We start from the raw sequence: 20515 nt of genomic DNA, 5'->3' as shown, positions 1-20515 counted from the left end.
CGGGGGGAAGGCTTCACCACACGATCGTTACCACCCTTCCCCAAGGAGAGAGTAATAACCTGCACATAAATGCCACTGGAAACCAAGGTTCATTAGTGTGAGTGGGGCTCAACACCAGTTCAAGCAGGAGAAAGAAATGAAGTAGTGTTTCAGCTTCTGTTGGCGATAGCTGCTCTGACCATGCACCTCCACTCACGATAATCAGAGCATCTGCTCTGTGCTTCCCTTTTACAGTCTGACAATTCTCTGTAGATGAATGTCTACAGACAGAGGCAAACTGTCTCCAGGGGATAATTTTCATGAAGACAAAATCATATCTTCCTTTAAAACCATACTAGTGGCAGGAATACTGAACATTTCTAAATGGCCATTTAAGGTGGCCATCTTATAGTCCCCAAGTTTAAACAGTTTCTTCAATCACAAATGGAAGGCATATAGAACTTTGTGGCCCAACATTACAAAATCCAGATTTTCACGTGAGATTATCAAAATATATGATGTCTGGATCTACCTACCTGAAACACAGCACAAAGCTTCATTCATTAATTGGATTAAAAGGCACATTTTGAAAAGTCTAATATTGTGAAAAGTTTATTTGCATTAATTAACTCCTTGTTTTCACCATCATAAGAGATACTGACATTTGCTTGGCCTTTGTGATCAAAGACATTTTGGAATGGATAATCTCTTTCTACTATTCCTTATGAAAGAAAAGATAAGAATTAAAAACAAGATCCAAGTGCAAAAGTTTTCAGTAGTCTTCCTACCTCCAGTGTACCCCAGCAAATATTCACAGCTTTTAGGAAACTGATAAATCCCAAGCTGCAATTTACCATATTTTTTCCCCACTAAGTTACCTGTACTTAGAAAAAATCTACAGTATATTCCTGAAAGTATACTGTATCCCCACAAAGTAGAGGAGCCGAAAAGCAACAGTGATCAGTGCCGTTCAGTGTCTCAAACCTCAGAAAATCACTGTCAGGATAATTCAATCTTTAAGTCACTTCATCTACAGGCTTTCCCAAAATAATAGGGATCAACTTCTGGTCAGTAAGCCTAGTCTGGGTTTACCAACTCTTTCCACAAAATTCAACAGACCCACATAAAGTAGTAACTGGCCTTTGAATTTTTACCTATGATTATTTTTCTTCATTATAAAATGTATTTTAAAAAATGTCAACATATGCAATGTAGTATGTATCAGCATGGAAGATGCAGCTTTAAAGATGTTTATTATAAAATTTCTTATGGTTGATGCTTTGGATTTTTAAATAAATCATCTCTTCAATAAAGGTTTCTAAACTCATTCAAATTATTTAAAATCCTGGAAAAAGTTTAAACTACTGGTCACTCTAAAAAACTTGACAGATGCATTTATCAGGATACATTTAAAAAACATTTTTTTAGCTAAGCTCTTTAATAAAACATAATATTTTATGACCATTATACATTTTTCTCCCTAATTTATTTTCATTCTTGGACCTTCAAACCATCTTGGAATAAATATGAAAATTTTTAAGTGCAAAAATGAGTAATGCATGATTTTAACACTTTGGAGATAATTAAAATCAATAAATATTTTCTTGTGATTTAAAAAAATAAACAGTAGGAATTGTCAGTCTTGTGTACGTTTCTGGAAGTTAACTTGTAACAAATATATTCTGTTAGCATATAAAATGTTTTTACCTTACTTTGAAAGCACTAAATATGTAGGGATGTCCAAAATACGTGAGTTGTTTTTTAAAACAGATACGGTTGCATCCATATTCCACTAAAAACAAAATAATCAGAATGATGTGCACTTGTTAGGAAGCAAGTTTAAAAATTTGGATTTGTTTTAAAGTGCTGATATTTGGAAGAGGAATATCTTTAAGCATGCTAACCATACCTTATCATCAACACAAAAACGACTTTTAAACTCAAGTTTAGGAAAAAAAAATAGAGGTTCTAGGAAAGGAAGATTAGTAACAAACATTTTCCATTGAAGAAAGAATTCAGGTAAAAACAAATAGCACCACGATGAATTGCACTAAGGTGCTAAAGGAGGTACCTTATTCCCTGCAGAGTGAACGCTGCTTCTGAAATGTATCGCAACATAGAAACGCAACTGTTGAATGGTTACCGCTTGGCTCATTCATCTACAGAAAACTGCCTTCCTTCTAGTTCATTACACTGAGCGAACATTCGAATTACTGAACTATACATAATGTTACATAGTTTACATTTTATGAAAACAAAGCTTGAAGGAATATTTATAAATGTCACCTTGAATATAAGATGACAAGTTTAAAAGGGCTTCATCTCTCTTAAGACATTTAATTTATGTTAATGGTCCAAGAGTGTTTTAGATATAGATATAGATATAGATATATTTATATGCATATATATTTCAACAAGAAGTGTAAAAATTTTTAAAAACAAATCACAGCACTCATAGCTGTTTACATAAGAAGTACTTAGGGTCATTAAGGTGTCAAACTATTATGCTTATAGTACGTATATTTTTAAAAAGATTGAAAATGGCACATCAGAAAACTTGCTAAAATTCTTATTAGAGGCCCATTTCATTATATCATATTACTGATGTGTCGATTCAATGAAATTCCCTTTTCTTCACTGAAAGCATTTGTCCCTTCTATTTGGATTCACTTCTGAGGTCTCTGCATTCTCTTGCTTTCCTTGGTTACATGGCATCATTTTCTGTGTCAGCTAAAGATCAGGAAAACGGCTTGGGTCTTCCTTGTAGTCATCAGGTATAGTAAAGATGGAGCCATCAAATTCATCATATCGAAACTCCTGAAAAGTCACAGTGGCTGTGATCGTAGGAAACACAGGTATATCTAGAGAGAAAAATCAATGATAACATTGTAAAATGAAATGTTAATCTATTTATGGACCATAAAATACTACTTGAAATATCCATACTCCTTAAATTATAAAAAAGCATTATCTGAGGACCAGAAAAATCCTCATATGTGTCCAATGCTGAGTGTGTGTGTTTAGGGGAAGGTTTGGTTACTGGTAAGGAGAGAAAGACACCAAGGCATCAGGAGTGACATCAAAAATTCAAGTCCCCATGGCTTCTCAGTTATAGTTAAAACTATAACGCCAGATCCCACTGGGTTTTGTTTCCTTTTTCTTGGGGCAAAAGGACAGCTACATTTGTACTTTTTGCATTCTGACATTTTTCCTTCAGATTCTAGTGTATATATTACTCTGAGCTGATTTATTTTCATTGTAACACAAATGAAATACATTAATCCTTTTTTGTTTTAAAAACACCAAAAACAACCCATAACTTGAGAACATGGGATAAAAATAGTCTCATCAGAATTGGAGTAACTGGAGTAATATCATACCACCTAACCATACATACCACATCATACAGCCTAATATTCTTCTAAATAAAATACATTTCTGGCTGAAATTATGGGTGAAACCTGACATTAAAAATGGCCAAATACTTTAATCACTCTGCTTAGTTTTATGCCTAATATGTTATTTACTGGAAAAAACACAAATCATAACACTTGGGTTCTGATTCCTACAAATCATTTAACTTATGGTCCTCAGGGATTTTATCTACAAAATAAATAAACTCTAAAGCTTCCTTAAAACTCTGAAATGCTTCTATGAAAGCTAAGTGGAATGTCTGTCCAGAATAAAGGCATATAGTAAATTAAGTTTATTTGACTGTTACAAGGCTAGTAATTCATTGCATAAAGTAATATTAAAAAACATTTAAACACAGAAATCAACAGAAGCATTACAGTTTCCAGTTATTTCCGGGGGAAAAAATCCTTCATTGGTGCCTACCAAGTGGTCAGGGGTGGGCACACTACGGCTTCGCCTTGGCCTGGCGCTACAAGGCCTGTGAACTAAGGAAAGACGACACATTTTTTAATAGGTAAAAAAACACGGAAGAATAATATTTTGTGCCAGTAAAATTACGTGAAATTCAAACTTCAGTGTCCATAAGTAAAGTTTTATTAGAACACAGGATGTGGTTCACTTATTGTATACGGCTGCTTTCCTTCTCCAGCAAGCGAGTACTTGTGACAGAAACCATATGGCCCAGAAAGCCTAAAATACTATCTTTCAGAAAAAGCTTGATGACCCCTGTTTTAAACGATGGATATACACAAGCAAACGAGAAAAAAATCACGCATTTATGAAGATTACATTCTGATTGGGAAATACAGAGAACAAAGAAGTAAAAAGTAACTGTGACTAAGTATCCAGACAAAAAGAAAGCCTGCTGGGGGCCAGGGAGTCCCAGTGTTGGGAGTAAGAGGTCTTGAAAGGAGCAGGCAAGGAAAACCTCACAACAGCGACCTTCCATCAAAGACCTGAGAAAGAACAAACCATACAGTTGCCTGGAGGGAGAAAAGTCCAAGTAGAAGGAATAACTATCAAAGCCCTAAAAAGAAAGCATCTGGCTTATTCTGGGACCAGCCAGGAGACCACTGCGGCTGCAGCCAAGGGAGCGAGGGGAAGACTGATGAAGTCAGTTGAAAGAGGCAGCTAGATCAATGGGGGTTTAGGTCAAGGAAAAGTCTTCAGCTTTTACTCTGGGTGAACTGGGAAGCCAATGGATGATTGTAGGCAGAGCAGGAACACGTTCTGGCTAAAGTTTTAGCAGCTGTAAAGAGAATACGATGTAGGGCGACAACAGTGAAAGAAAGGGGAGAGGTGCTCTAGAGAGACGGAGAAAATGGAGGGAGAATTCTATGTCAAAGAAGTCAGAGGGAATTTGAAGAACTGTAATTCATTCGGACAAGGACTCCACAAAAATAGAGACAAATTTTGGAGAAATTAACAAGGATAACAGAAAAGTGTCCAGCAGATTTAACAATATGAATATCAACAATGAACACAGTAGGAGTGAAAGAGAAAGATAATTTGCAAAGAGCAGCTGGGTTGTTTCTAGTCTGAGGCTATTACAAATAAAGCTGCTATGAATGAACACTTGTGCACAGGTTTTTGTGTGAGCATCAGCTTATTTTTCCGGGATAAATGCCTAGAAGGGCAACTGCCTAACTGTCTGGAATTTGGCACTGTCACAGTGTTTGATTTCAGCCCTTCTGTTAGATGTGTACGCTGATATCTCACTGTGGTTTTAATTTGCATTTCCCTAACGGCTAATGATACTGAACGTTGTTCATGTGCTTATTTTCCACTTACATATCCCCTTTCATGAAATGTCTCTTCACGTCTTTGCCCTTTTCTAACTGGCTCATTTGAATTGTTAGTGATGAGTTTTAAGAGTTCTTGTGTTTTCTTACTCTTAACTGGGTCTTTCACAGACCAGAGTTTTTAATTTTGATGAAGTCCAATTCATTGATTTTTTTCCTTTTATGGATCATGCTTGTGGTATGAAATCTAAAAACTTTTTGCATAAACCTAGATCCCTAAGAATTTTTTCATGTTTATTTCCTAAAAGTTTGATAGTTTTATTTATGTTTTACATTTAAATTTAAGTCCACGATCTATTTCAGTTAGGTTTCGTATAAACTGTAGGACTAAGTAGAGGGTTTTTTTTGTTTTTGCATGTCCAATTGTTCTAACATCATTTGTTGAAAAGGCTCTTTTTCCTACATTGAACTTCTTTTGCACCTTTATCAAAAATCAGTTGAGCATATTTATGAGGGTCTATTTCTGGATTCTCTGTTGTGTCATATTGATTTACATTTACATTTCAGCCAATACCACACTGTCTTAATTCCTATAGCTATATAATAAACACTGAAATTGAGTAGACTGATTACTCACACTTTATTTCTTCTTTTTCAAAATTGTTTTGGCTATTGTTCTGGGTTGAATTCTTTCCCCTCCAAAAAATGCATGTTCCAGTCCTAACCCCCAGTACCTCAGAATGTGACCTTTTAGGGAGAGTCTTTGCAGAAGTAATCAAGTTAAGAGTCATCAGAGTGGTCCCTAACCCAATATGGCTAGTGTCCTTACAAAAAGAGGAAATTTGGAGACAGAGACACAAGAAGAACATCGTGTGAAGATGAAGGCAATTGGAGTGATGCTTCTATGAGCCAAGGAAAATCACCAGGAGCTAGGGGAGAGGCACAGAACAGACTCTTTCTCACAGCCCTCAGAAGGAGCCCCCAGAAGGATTTCTAGCCTCCAGAACTGTGAGGCAATCCATTTCTGTTGCTCAAGCCACTCAGTTTGTGGTATTCCGTTACGGCACCTCTAGAAAACTAATACGGATATTCTAGTTCCTCTGCCTTCCCATGGAAATTCTAAAATAATCTTGTATATACCTACCAAAAAATATTGCTGGGATTGTGATAAGAATTGTGATACTCATATATCAATTTGGGGAAGATGAACATCATTCCTATGTTGAGTCTTCCAATTCACAAGCATGGTACATCTCTCCATTTGTTTAGATCTTCTTTAATTTCTTTCATTGGCATTGCGTAATTTTCAGGATACAGGTACTGTACATGTTTTGTTAAATTTACACCTAAACATTTCCCTTTTTTTTCAGCAGCTGTAAATAGTATTTAATTTTTAATTTTGGTCTCTATACGTTCAATGTTAATATATAGAAATACCATTGATTCTTGTATGTTTAACTTAAATCCTGCCATCTTGTAGAACTCACTTATTAATTCTAGTTTTTTTATAGAATCTTTAGAACTTCTACTTATAGAATCATGTCATTTGCAAATAGGGATTTTTTTTTTTTTTTTGAGGAAGATGAGCCCTGAGCTAACTGCTGCCAACCCTCCTCTTTTTACTGAGGAAGGCTGGCCCTGAGCTAACATCCGTGCCCATCTTTCTCTACTTTATATGTGGGATGCCTACCACAGCATGGCTTGCCAAGCAGTGCCATGTCCGCACCCGGGATCTGAACCAGCGAACCCCGGGCCAGTGAAGCGGAACGTGTGCACTTAACCGCTGCGCCACCGGGCCGGCCCCAGGGAAAGTTTTATTTCTTCCTTTCTGCTTCTGAATGCCTTTTTTCCCTTTCATTCCTATTGCATTTATTAGCCTTTTGATTTCTGCAGAGTCTGTAGTGCTATCCCATTTCATTCCTAACATTGGTGATTTGTGTTTTCTCTCTTTTTTATCAGTCTTGCTAGAAATCTGTTGATTCCATCCATCTTTTCAAAGAACCAGCTCTTTGCTTCATTGACTTTCTCTATTCTCTGTTTTCTCTTTCATTGATTTCTACTTTTTATTATTTCCTTCCTTCTGCTTGCTTTGGATTTATTTTGCTCTTCTTTCTCTAAGTTCCTGAGGTAGAAGCTTAAGTTATTGATTTGAGACTTTTTCTCTTTTCTTGATGTATGCATTTTGTGCTATCCATTTCCCTCTCAGCACTACTTTAGCTATACTCCACAAGTTTTGATATGTTCTAACTTCATTTTCATTCAATTCAATATAATCTTTCATTTCTCTTGAGACTTCACCTCTGACCTATAAATTATTTAGAAGAGTGTTCTTTAGTTTCCAAGTGTTTGAAGAATCTTCTGTTATCTTTCTATTACTAATTTCTAGTTTAATTTCATTGTGATTTTCTAGTCTTTCACAATTATTGAGGTTTGTTTTATGGCCCAGGATGTGACCTATCTTGGTACATGTTCCACAAGAACTTGAAGGGAATGCACATCCTGCTGATGTTGGGCGGACTGTTCTAGAAATGCCACATAGGTGCTTTGGTTCATGGTGTTGTGGAGTTACTTTACATCCTTGCTGATTTTCTGTCTGCTTGTTATATCAGCTATTGAGAGAAGGGCGCTGAAGTCCCCGACCATAATAGTAGATCTACTTGTTATATCAGCTATTGAGAGAAGGGCGCTGAAGTCCCCGACCATAATAGTAGATCTATTTTTCCTTTCATTTCTTCTAGGTTTCGCTTCGCCTGTCTTGCAGCTCTGGTGTTTCGTGTATATACATTCAGAATTGCTATTCTTCTTTATGGATTGACCCTTTTATCATTATATAATGTCTCTCTCTGTCTCTGGTAATTTTCTTTGCTTTGAAATCTACTTTATCTAATATTAATATAGCTAGCCCTGTTATTCTTTGATTAATATTTGCACAGTATATCTTCTTCCATCCTCTCACTTTCAACCTGCCTGTATCACTATATTTGAAGGGAGTTTGCTGAAGATAGTATACAGTTGGGTCATGTCTTTTAATCCCTTTTGCCAATTTCTATCTTTTAAGGGTCTACTTAGACTCCTCACATTTAATGGAATTATTTATATATTAAGACGTAAGTCTGCCATTTTATTTTTTGTTTGTCATCTCTTTTTTTCATTACTTTTCTTGATTTCCTGTAGGTGACTCAACTATTTTTTATAATTTCATTTTTATTTATCTATAGTGTTTTTGAGTATCTCTCTCTAGTTTCTTCAGCAGTTGCTCTGGGTATACATTATATATAACTATTATAGTCTCCTGGTGTCACCTTTTTAGCAGTTCAAGTGAAGCAGAAAAACCGTGCCTCTCTTTTTGTCCCTTCACCTTACCCTATTTATAATATAATTGTAAAAGAAAGTAAGAATGGAGAGATAAAAGTAGACTTTCACGTAGCTTGGCTAAGAAAAACAAAGATTAAAGGCAAGCCTCGGTAGGATGGAGTTAAAGGAATTATTTTATTTAGTTAGTTGAATTTTAAAAGGCAACAAACCTGAACAAAGCCTAAGAGCTAAGAGGAAAAAGGCAACAGAGAATGGAGTTGGAAGGTAGAGGAGAAATATGGGGAAACTGACAGAGCGAGCTTTTTCAAGGAGCTGGGAGGAGAACAGATCCACAGTACAAATGGAGAGATTAGTCAAGGTAAAAAGAGGGCACCACTTCCACTGAGATAGGAAAGATGGAGTAAAAGACAGGGCTTGGGGCAGAAAAGTCTGTATGGGGGGTTGGGAGTAATGAGGGAGGTCTCACTTCTGATAGTCTTTTTTGTAACTCAGAGAGCAAAAATCGTCTGCTTAGATTGTGGAAGAAAGTTAAGGGGAGGATGGGGATTGGTGAAAGAGGTTCAAATAGGCCTTTGAGCAGAATGGGAGAAGCAAATTAGAGAAAAGATCATTCACAATCGGCATTTAGAGCTCTGGTTGATTTTAAAAATATGTCATTACCTTAACAAGAATTTCTAAATTTTTATAATTTTTCCCCTCAGTTGTATCTTTCAGCCTGAATACAGCAATGGAAATGGTGGAAGATTAAACTGACCCAGGACTGGAGTTCTGTAGGATCAGTCTGAAAGCAGGATAAGAGACAAGAGCTGGATAGGTAAGCAAATGCCCAATAACTGTAAGCATACAAGCAAGAAACTATTAATCCCCTGCTAAGAATGTGGTTCTACATTAGAGAAAAGCCTGCACAGAAGTACTGTAGACTTTTTTCCTTTCTACATATAATCAAAATATTTCTTTTACATAAAAATCTATTTATATTGTGGGATTTGATTTGGATTTGGGACTTAGATGTAAATACAGTTGGTTCGGAATTCTCACGTATTCAATCCCTGCCCTCTGATCTAGTTTGTCCCTGTGCCTCTTAAATACAGTACCTAGAAGAGAGTCCAATGCTTGATCTATTTTCTGGCTATAGAAGATTCTGCAAAAATGCTCACATAATGATCTCTATCCATATCTCAAACACACAGCTCTTGATTGCTTTCGTTTTCCAACCATTTCTGCCTAAGATCTCATCACTGGTTTCTTCAAGTAGACACTGGGTTTCCACTGATTTTTCATCACAAAGGAAATTGAGAGTGACATTCTGAAAAGATGTTTTAAAATCCATCTTAAAGTGCAAAACGCTTATTTCTAAGTTTGGAAAATTGAGAAGGTCAGGTTTAATTTTTAGCAATGAAAGTATTATTTCTGGGAGTAAATCATTTTGGCCTAATTATTCTAAGATGTGGTTTCAGTAATATTGAATGAAACAAGATAAAACATATCTGAGGAATTATATAAAGGTTATATTTACCATTTATTTATTTTTCTACCCCACTAGAATGTAAACACCAAGACGGCAGGAACTTTTGCTGTCATTCACCCCTAGAAAAGCTTCTAGCACAGAGCAAGCACTGATTAAATACTGGGTGGCTGGATCAATGGAAAGCATTGAAGGCTCTCTTGAAACTTAATGCTAAATCTACCTAAACTCCTAAAGAACCTTTTAATAGTCTCTTGTTCCCAATTTTCTGATATAGTTAGGAGTTTAAGTATGTATAAAAATGAGAGTGTACTGTTTCTAAAGATAATTGCTTAAGCTTAAACATTTAAGACTGAAAAATAAAATGTATGAGTATAACTTTCTCCATGAATAGTGACTGTTACTCCAGAAACATTCCCACTATCCAGAAACTCAAAGTCTGCTGAAAATTTGGGCTAAAATTCAGTCTCCATTTTTCACATTAAAAACATTATCACAGTGCATCACAAGTACACCCACACCCTCTTGTATGAAATACTTGCAGAAGCTTTACATTTAATTTAAATCAAGTAGAACTAGAACTCTCATCAGGCACTTTATATATTTGATAAACTTGAACATCAATGCATATAATTACCGAAAAACTTTATAAAAATGTAAGCAGCTAGGAAACTCATTTTCCTTCAAAGCAGATTTCTCATTAAATGTTAATAAACAGCTCCGTATTTCTAACAGACCCTGAAATTAGTAAGTTTTCTCTTACCTAGTTTTACAGGAAAGCCTGGAGGGAGCTTCATCTGGACAAACTCTCTAAGCTTGTTAAAGTGCTTAAAGGGAGCTATTACTTCCAAAACATTCAATAATCTGAAAAACGGAAGGAGAAAAAAATGTTTTCATTTTTCAGATCGATTTCTTTGTGTCCCTATGTTGTTTCATAACTACTCACTTCACACTTAGACAGCAGCACTAACTTCTAAATAGCAAAGATGAGGAAATCGCCCGTCCTTCTTCCTCCTGATTTTTTTACTGTTCTTTCTACTGTGTCAAAGTCTGTAACTTTTACATTTGATTGGGCAGCCATAATTTCCACAGTTCTTTGATTTTAGGTCTATATTTAAATGGATCCAAGACTGACACCATCTTCTTCCTAAAGTGTACACGTTCCTGAGTTCTTTAGCCTCACTGTTTGGGTGACTGAATTTCACTGTCAATTTTTTTGTGTGGGAAGGGCTCTTAACGTGCTTAATAGTCCTTGATTTCCCGCAGATTTGATAAATGAAGTGTTTCTTTTTTGCATACTTAAAGGAAAATTTGGCTGGCGTAAAATTTCAGTTTATACTCCTTACCTCTGAGCCACAATTTCATAACGTCTCCTAGCATTCGGTATTACACTAGTCACTACACTATAACTTCTCCTTTCGTCCTTTGGTTGGATGGATTTCATTTGCAAGTAGTAGTATTTTTCTTTCAAAAAGGGCCCATGGCTGCTATATTTCTTGAATTCTTCTATGTCCTCTTCAATTGCCTTGATATATAAATGACATCTTAGCTAGACATACTATCAGATCACACTTTCTTTGCCTCAGAAATGTCAAGATGTGAAAAAATATAAGACCAAGCTGTTTTTCACCCCTTTTCTGCCCAAATTCCTTTAGATTTCCTTATTAACAACTGAAGTCCAATTAGTTTAAATCAACATAATCATTGTTACTAATCATTCTCTATCAATTTTTCTTGGAGCCTAATGTTATACTACAGATTCAGTTCTTCCCTACAAGGAATTTTCTTCTATTATATTTTGAATACTATTTTGATTACATTTTGCAGGCTTTCTTTAAGAGTGGAACACCAATGATCCTTACGTTGAACCATCTTTGTCCTCCATAAACATTACTTCTCTAATTCTTTTAACTTCTTCTTTCACTGAATTCACCATGAGCTATCAAAATTTAAATGTTAGCCACATCTATTCCGTTAATTATGCTTTGTAATGTATTTGTTTTGCAGTAGTGCTATTTAGTGCTTAATTTATTTCCTTAGCTTCACAATCTCCTTTTCAGTCTATTGTCTTATCTCATCTTAGAGTGATCTAGTTTACTGATTTCAAGTTCTTTTTATGTTTTTCTATAATATTTACAAAGAAATTTCTTCTGTTCTTTGACCTTTGTTTTATTCGGGAATGAAGTCTTTATCTGGCTTTTACATGCTATGTTCCTTATTTTACTGTTTTTTCAGGCAGGATGGTTATAATTGGCACATTTTATAAATTCCAGTATACCTGTTTTTTCGTATAGCATCTCTGAAATTGGGATAACTCCTAAAATTGATAGCATCTTGTAATTAGCCACATTGTTTTTCTTTATTAGAATATAAAACTGCCACATCTTTGAGTCAATTGGATCCAAGATATGATGAACTATGCATATTTGTATGTATGGCTAACTCCCTTCTTACATCTTCTGAGAACTGTCTATCTCGCTCCCTCTCTGATCTATAGCTTGAGGGCACTATAGTGTATTCTATCTATTTTCTAAAGTTTGGCTATTGGGGAGTATGAGACATGTATAAACTTTGTCGAAAAATATTGATCCTACTCTCTTGTACGAGAATTTTTTTTTTAAAGATTGGCACCTGAGCTAACATGTGGCCAATCTTTTTTTTTCTCCTTCTTCTTCTTCTCCCCAAAGCCCCTCAGTTCACAGTTGTATATTCTGGTTGTAGGTCCTTCTGGTTGTGCTATGTGGGATGCCGCCTAAGCATGGCCTGATAAGAGGTGCCATGTCTGTGCCCAGGATCTGAACCAGTGAAACCCTGGGTTGTGGAAGCAGAGCGCATGAACTCAACCACTCAGCCATGGGGTGGGCCCCCTATACTCACTTTTAAAAGAAAAAGAAGGAACTCAGAACAAAATGTAAACCATTCTGCCATTTTTATAAAAAAATGCAAAAACACAGAGAAACATCTAGACAAAAATACACCAGTTATTATTAACTATTAGTGAGGTGAAAGTAAACTGTCATTTTATTCTATAAACTTCCATACTGTTAGATTTTTTTATAATGAGCTTGTATTCATGTATTACTTTTATAATTAAAAAGAAAATATTCAAAAATTTACCTGGTTAAAATAAAAATGTTAATATTTTGTGAACCGGAAAATTTCTAGAAAGGTGCACACACTGTCAAAGCAAAAGCTATTTGCTTTTACATTTGAAAGGCCTCAATTGCACCACTCAGATGCAAATATTATTACAGCCTTTAGGGTTTAATAACTTCTTTCATAAACTTGTATAGTTAGTAACAAACTTACGACTCAATTCCCAAGGGAAATTCCTGACTCATGGCTATCGTGGCTTTAAATGTTTTCTTACTCTCTTTGCACACCAGTTCTCTACCCAGATGAGGAGCTCTAAAATGGGGGAAAAAAAAAAATTAGGCAATTTTTTCCATATGCTGTGATCTTCCTAAGAATCTGCCATCTTCCAAAGACATTCATTAATATTTCAATTTTTCTTACTTTGAGTATATAAATTAAAATTATGCTAAAAAGGAATAAGATATATATAAAGAATGAGCCAAGGGTAATAAACAAAAGAAAATAGCAAAGTGTAAAAGTTCAGAAAAAATGATCGAAACAACAAATTTCACACTGAATATAATTTTAATGATCACTATTTTTAGGAACAAAACAAATCACTAAAAAAACCACATTTTAAAAATATCATTATATACCTTCAAACTTCCTCATTCATTTTGATTTTACTATCTACAGTTCTCAGCACTGAGCAATAAAAAGACATGAAGAATAAAGAATTCTATATTAACTATAGAATATTATAAGAGGGAAACATTTTGGAGAAGTTAGAAAAGTATCATAAACCTTTCAATAGAAAAATAAAAAATGATAACTTCTTCCTAAGCATGGGGGTAGGTAATATTTTATTCTCCACCAAAAGAAAATACTATTTTCTACAAAGGACTGTACTTTCTCTGACACCACTGGGCAGAAAAAAACTTTTTATTTACTCATTAAAAATAAATTATTTATTCATTCATCATGCTTTTATTCAATAAATATTTACTGAATGCAAGTTATGTGCTAGGAACTCTACTAAGTATTAATAACACAACATTAAGCAAATGTCTTGTGTAAGAATGGTGAGAAGTCATTGAGTATAGGCTGAAACAAAGGGAAAATGACAGGAAATGAGCTTGGAAAGACAAAAAGCAGATAGTGAGTGAATGGCCCTGCATGCCATGCTGAAGACTCAGGATAGTAACAGCATACACAAGTTATTCACACATTGGAAAAACTCAAATAAGCAATTGGGCAATTCCCCCCATTCTATTTCCTTAGAACAAGGTCCTATAGGATTTTTGGTGTGTGTAAACTGGCAGCAGGGATGTGAAAAGAAGGCTCTAAAACTTATTCAAAGAGTGCATGTAGTTGGGACTACTACTCTCTCATCATGCTTAATCCACATTTTTTAAAAGGTAACAGAACTGCTTCAGATAAAACTATACTAGTAATTCTGTTAAAATAATTTAACACCTAAATATTTGCAGGTATTTTTAGAAATCGTTCTCTCTAAAAACCAAAGAATACATAAACCAAACAAAATAAAACACAAAAACACTTACTTTCCATTTTCAGCAGATATATACTCTTCCCACGTAATAGTGTTCTGAGGAGGAGGGGTAAGGGACTGTCTTCGAACCGGCTGCCAAAACATAAAACAGATATAAAGAGGGAGAGAGAGAGAGAGAAAGACAGACAGGTAGGAAGGAAGGAAAAATGTCGTGTTTTTTAAAATATAAAATAAAAATTTACAATAAACTATTCAAACTACTAATCTACTTAATATAATGCTTTAAGAGTTACTTGCGAGATAGTTCTACAGCGATTTAAGCTTTGTCGGTAATATTTATTATCAATTTCTTTCTAAATCTCAAATAAGACAAGTATCAAAGTAATAAAATCTATTCATTCAACCTTCTAATCATCTAAAATGCTCCTGGCACTATGCTTTGATGCTGAACATGGGGACTACAGAGAAAGAGAACAACGAACCCTGATTTCAAGGAATTTACAATTCAGAGTTGGAAAGAAAAATAACACACAGACATGAACAGTTAACCAGAATTACAAAATATTATATGATTAAAGGCCAAATGAGCTTACAAAAAAATGAGTAGTATAGGAGTTCAGAAAAGAGAGCAATCTTCTATGGGGAATAAACTGAGACAAGGGGATTGGGGCTCAGATTTAAATGAAAACAAAATAAAAAGAGCATTTGAGACAGGAAAAATTAATGGTGAAAAACATAAGTAGAGTGATTTATTTGAACCAGGGAAGGAAGTTCAAAAGGGAGACCAACGATAGTGGTAAAGGTCATGTCAGATTTTAAAACTTACACCTTGTCCTTGTTAACTACGAATCTGGATCACCCTAGAATGAAGTGGCAATAAGGAACTAAGGGAGCGGCAGTAGGAACTGAAAAGTGCTAAGGAAAAACTAATAAGACAAACTGTGGAGCAAAGGGGCAATACATGAAAGGATACAAATAACAAGATAAATAATAACACTGGGAAAGGGTCCCATTCAGAGAAGTACATTTTTGGATATAACAAGTATAAGATGTTAACAGGTACTATATTAGAGCTGCTAAAATCAAGGATTTCGAAGATACAAAACTGAGTTGGAATCCCAGTTCCACTACCTTGGATTTGGTTGGTTGGGTAGATGCGTGAATTTGGGCAAGTTACTTCCATTATGTCAATTTAACTCACCTGCAAAATGGGAATCTCACCACCTACCTCATAGTTAAGAATTCAAGGAGATAACATAAGGAAAGGGAACACTGGTTGGCACAGAATAAAGGATTCAATAAATAACAGTAACTATTACGTACTAAGAAGTTTCTAGAGGGCAGTTACCAAAAGAAAAGGAAGGAAATCAGAGTTAGAGATAAAAACTCAGGAATTCTCTGACTAGATGTCAAATAAGAAAGACAGCAGAGTGCTGGCGACTGAGTCCTAAAAACCACATACATTAGGGGGAAAAAAAGAGGACAGAAAGGAGCCAGCTATTAATCAAGAAGGGAAAAAGGAAAAATCAGAGTATCAAAGTGTCATGGAGGACAAAAGAAAAGATTGTTTCAATATCATAATACAAAAACTTTAAAAAGAAAGAAGCATGAAAAAAGGCCATAGATTTTGTTGGTTAGAAGTCATTGATCATCTTTGAGTAGCAGCAGAAGAATGTGAGAAGAAAGGAAACTAAGCTTTTGAGCATCAAGCAATACGAAAGATGATGTTCTGTCCTTGAGAAGCTTTCAAAGAGACACAGAAGGAAAATAACTATAATCCAGATTGATGGGGACCATGACAGAGGAATCTAGAGGGTGACAGAAAAGTATAGGAAAGGGGTTTCTGACCCAGACTAGGGTAGCCAAAAAGACGTGCCAGCAGTGGTGGTTCCTGAGTGGAGGAGTCTAAAAGAAAGAGAACAAAAGAACCAGCTGAGCGAGACTGAGGAAGGCACAATGATGAGAAAAAGCATGCTGCCCTGGGCAAGCGCCAAGTGTAGCGTGACTAGATCGTATGAGGAGAATACGTGAAGAGAAAGTAGCAAGACCTGAGAGTAAGTGGGCAAGACACAGAAGAGAAAAAGTAGTTTGAAAGGGTTTTGTGCACTAAACAGATTATATTTTACTCAGGAAGCAAGGCATAAATATTTTGAGCAATATAATATAGTTTATAAAACACAAACTTTGGAGCCAGACTGACCAAACCCTGGCTTCGCCAATTACTAGCTAACTTTGGACAAATTATTCAACCTCTTTTGTCTCAGTTTAGTCAACTCTATAACCTCACAGGGTTGTCGTGAGGATAAAAATAGTTTGTTAAATATAAAGTACCTAAACAGAGCCTCACACACAGTAAATACTCTATACATTGTAGTTATTGAGCATAGGTATCACATAGTTCAATCTATTTCTGGGAGATCATTCTGGCAGCAACGTGTAAGTTAGGAAGTGTAAAATGAGTTGACAACAGTGACTCCATTTGTACCCAGGAGTCCATCGTGTTAAAAATACGAAACTGTGGGCTGGCCTGCTGGCACAGTGGTTCAGTTCGCATGCTGTGCTTCGGCAGCCCAGGGTTCGCGGGTTCAGGTGCAGGGCGCAGACCTAGCACCACTCATCAAGCCACATTATGGGGCGTCCCATATAAAATAGAGGAAGACTGGCACAGACATTAGCTCAGCGACAATCTTCTTCAAGCAAAAAGAGGAAGATTGGCAACAGGTGTTAGCGAGGGCCAATCTTCCTCTCTCACACACACAAAAGAAACTGTACTGACCTTACTGACCTGCTAAAAGGGAGTTATTTGCTGAGAAAGGACTTTCTGAAAGACTGCAAAAGTATACTTTTTCTGGTAGCAAGAAGATGTCCTTGAGTAAGCCAATAAACTGTAACATAAGTTTACCCTCCCTTACAAACAACTGAGGTGACTGCATCCGCTCTCCTTGTTGCTAATAAAAACTCCTGACTTTCACTCCTCGGGGGGACACTTTCCAGGTTGCTGCAGGAAGCTGCGTCCCCCAAGCCCCCAAGTTGCAATTTTAAGACCCAAATAACTGCTTTCCTTTTGTTTTGCAGTTGCTTCCTTTCCCTAAATTGACAGAAGCTATCTCACTAATCCAAATGAGACATGAGGAGGGCATGCTGCTTCAAAATGGAAGGAGAGAAACAGATTCAAGAGATCTTTAGGATTTTGTGATTGATCAGACATAGACGTAAGGAAAGCTAAGAAGCCTAAGAACAAATTTCAGGTTGCTGGCTTAGGTAATGGTAGTAGAGAATGGTGCTACCACTCAAGACAGAGAAGACAGAAGAAGAAGGAAAGAAATTGTTTGATCAGATTTAAATATACTAAATTTTAGATACCTATGTTTATCCAAGTGGAGTAGGCAAAAGCACTATAGCTCTGGAGATGAGGAGAAAGGTCAGACTTGAGGGTGTATACTGAGGGAGAGTTACAGTACTTACGTGGTAACTGAAGCCTCAGGTATGTATCCACCCCCGAGACGTTAGGGACTGCTAGTTGTCTACCCAATGTGTATTCTCCTGTTCTTTGTTGTGAAAGAAGCTCCCTTACAAATTTTTGGCTGGACACATGACTTCATAGATTAAAGACTTCTTTTCTAGCTATCCTTGCAGCTAGCTAAGTATTAACATGTGATGAAATTCTAACCAATGGGATGTGAGCAGAGTGATGTGTCAAACTGCTGATCGGGTTCTTAAACAGAACAGGCACGTCCTCTCCTTCCTAATTACTATTAGGAATTACTATTCATGCTGGCTGGAATACTAAACAGGTAATCAACAATCTTATACCATGTGGATGAGGGCCATATCCTAGGAATGGCAGAGAAACAGACAAAAAAGGCCAGGTCTGAGATTAACCCATGGAGCAGAGAAAGCACACACACTCAGACTTTTACATGAGAAAAGTAAACTTCTCTTGTTTATGTTACTGTTATTTTGGAATCTCTTATAAGCAGCCAAATTTCTATCATAACCAATACCCAATTTAATACATAAAGTGGGATACTATACATAATACCATGGCATGTGGCAATGGCTTATCAGTAGAATGACAAAGGCACTTAAAAGGTAGTTAGAGGTCCTTATAAATATTGTGGCAAAACATCAGGTAGAACAGTATCTTGTGATACTGCAGAAGGCGGAGAGATACATGCTAACAGAAGCTGTAATTTTAAGGGAAACGGGTGGAAAAATTTAAGACTGCTGCTCCAACCCAGAACCGTAGCAAAGGCTAACCACGTCTCCACCCAAGTCTCTATCTGACTGAGCAGACCATGATCAACTTCTCTTTCAGAACGCTTCCGAAAATTTGTCTACTCGTGCTTCCAGTCTGATACTGGCATATATTTGGCTATCACTGCTGGTGTGTGTGTATATATACACACACATATGTATATATATGTATACATATATATTCTCATAGTAAAGACTCATTTGCCAGGCATGATTAGATAATGTGGTATGTCACATAAGTATATTTTTTCAGGGAATAAACATCCCTAGGCAGTTTCTACTGTTTCCAATAGAATCTTTCTAAACTGTACATTATGCATTCCCCATCTTAGTAAAGAGACTGTAATGACTCTAATTTAACCTTTTTTTGAGGACTTTACCTCATTGTTATACATGTCGATCATTATATTTCAATAAAGTCTTTCCTAGTTTGTGTGTATTCTAACGGACCCTTTGTTATATACCGACCCTTGTAGCTGACTCCTTCTCTCTCTGTGCTGCTGCCTTAGCTATCTAATGAAACAGGAAGACACGAAGGCTGCCACGGGATACCAGATGGCTTTCTAAAGTTATTTCCCCAAGTCATAGGCTCCGTAACTGAAATGCCATCAAACTTTTCCTTCATAATTAAATGCAAAACTTCTAATGCCTGTTTTCCTTGAAACATATAAGAAATATTTTTTATTTATTTCTAGATTTGCTACTATTCTAATATTTTATATGCAAGGTTTCTGGAAGTTTAAGATATTCATGTATTTTACATCTGTGTATTCCTATTTAGATTTTTATATATTAGAAATAACATACATAATCACTAAGAGAGCTTAACTCAATATTCTGTATACATAGTTGGCACACAATAAATGCTTTTATGAACGACTCTATGTTGAAGGTATAAATGAGGCATTGCTCCCTCTTCCAACAATAATTGGTTAAAACAAAGAGGAAAAAAGTACCAAAAATATAGGAGCAAGTACTCATGACTTAAAAATTTCTGAGCACATAAATTTTACTATAAAAATATTGTCAAAAATAAATACTTAATTATTAGAAACATGTCTGGAACAGAGGGGGAAAAAAGAAGAGGAGGCATGGCAAAACTATTAAATGGCAAATAATTCCTCCTAAATGCTACTTGTAAGTTATTTCTTACAGAAATTAAAACAAATATTTGACTAGAAAAAAAGAAAAGAAACTCAAAAAGCTACTCAGTTACAATAAATGATATAAATTCATTCTGAAAAGGACTAGACTTTTTTTTTTTTTTGAGTAAGATTGGCCCTGTACTAACTGCTGCCAGTCCTCCTCTTTTTTGCTGAAGAAGACCAGCCCTGAGCTAACACACATGCCCATCTTCCTCTCCTTTATATGTGGGACATCTACCACAGCATGGCTTGCCAAGCGGTGCCATGTATGCACCTGGGATCCGAACCAGCGAACCCTTGGCCACCAAAGCCGGACGTGAGCACTTAACTGCTGCACCACTGGGCCGGCCCCTAGACATTTATTTTTAAAGACTGAAATTCTATCAAAATGTGGCTTAAAAATACAATATTTTCATGTCTTTTGAAAACAATCAGAATACTCATGTGTATTTTCTAGGTTCTTGAAATTTTCAATAATGCTCTAAAGCCAAAAATGTATTTTTTACTAATATGTATTCTATGCACATCATCGAAAAAACACGACAATACTGATTTTTACTACATTTACCAATAGCATCTTTCCAGGATTGTATCTTAAGATTCCCCCACT

General features: G+C 35.9%; 1 protein-coding gene across 4 annotated transcripts in view; it reads right to left on the bottom strand.

Moving 5' to 3' along the window:
• Nucleotides 1-563: 563 nt before the first annotated feature.
• Nucleotides 564-20515, bottom strand: part of ANKRD13C (ankyrin repeat domain 13C) — an 87670-nt gene continuing 67718 nt past the window's right edge. For 2 of the 4 annotated variants that reach the window (XM_023641861.2, XM_070268850.1), the window contains 5 exons: nucleotides 14556-14635; nucleotides 13225-13323; nucleotides 10679-10779; nucleotides 3817-3878; nucleotides 564-2840 (listed from right to left, as the gene is read on the bottom strand). In XM_023641861.2, the coding sequence (XP_023497629.1) occupies nucleotides 2805-2840; nucleotides 3817-3878; nucleotides 10679-10779; nucleotides 13225-13323; nucleotides 14556-14635 (378 nt within the window). In that variant the 3' untranslated portion in view covers nucleotides 564-2804. The remainder of the gene's footprint in view (nucleotides 2841-3816; nucleotides 3879-10678; nucleotides 10780-13224; nucleotides 13324-14555; nucleotides 14636-20515) is intronic. The other 2 variants (XM_014740054.3, XM_023641860.2) reach the window with 1 other exon arrangement.

This window comes from Equus caballus, chromosome 5 (genome assembly GCF_041296265.1).
Source record: "Equus caballus isolate H_3958 breed thoroughbred chromosome 5, TB-T2T, whole genome shotgun sequence".
Taxonomy (NCBI): domain Eukaryota; kingdom Metazoa; phylum Chordata; class Mammalia; order Perissodactyla; family Equidae; genus Equus; species Equus caballus.
The sequence above is the reverse complement of the archived record's forward strand: the minus strand, read 5'-3'. Positions and strand labels throughout refer to the sequence as shown.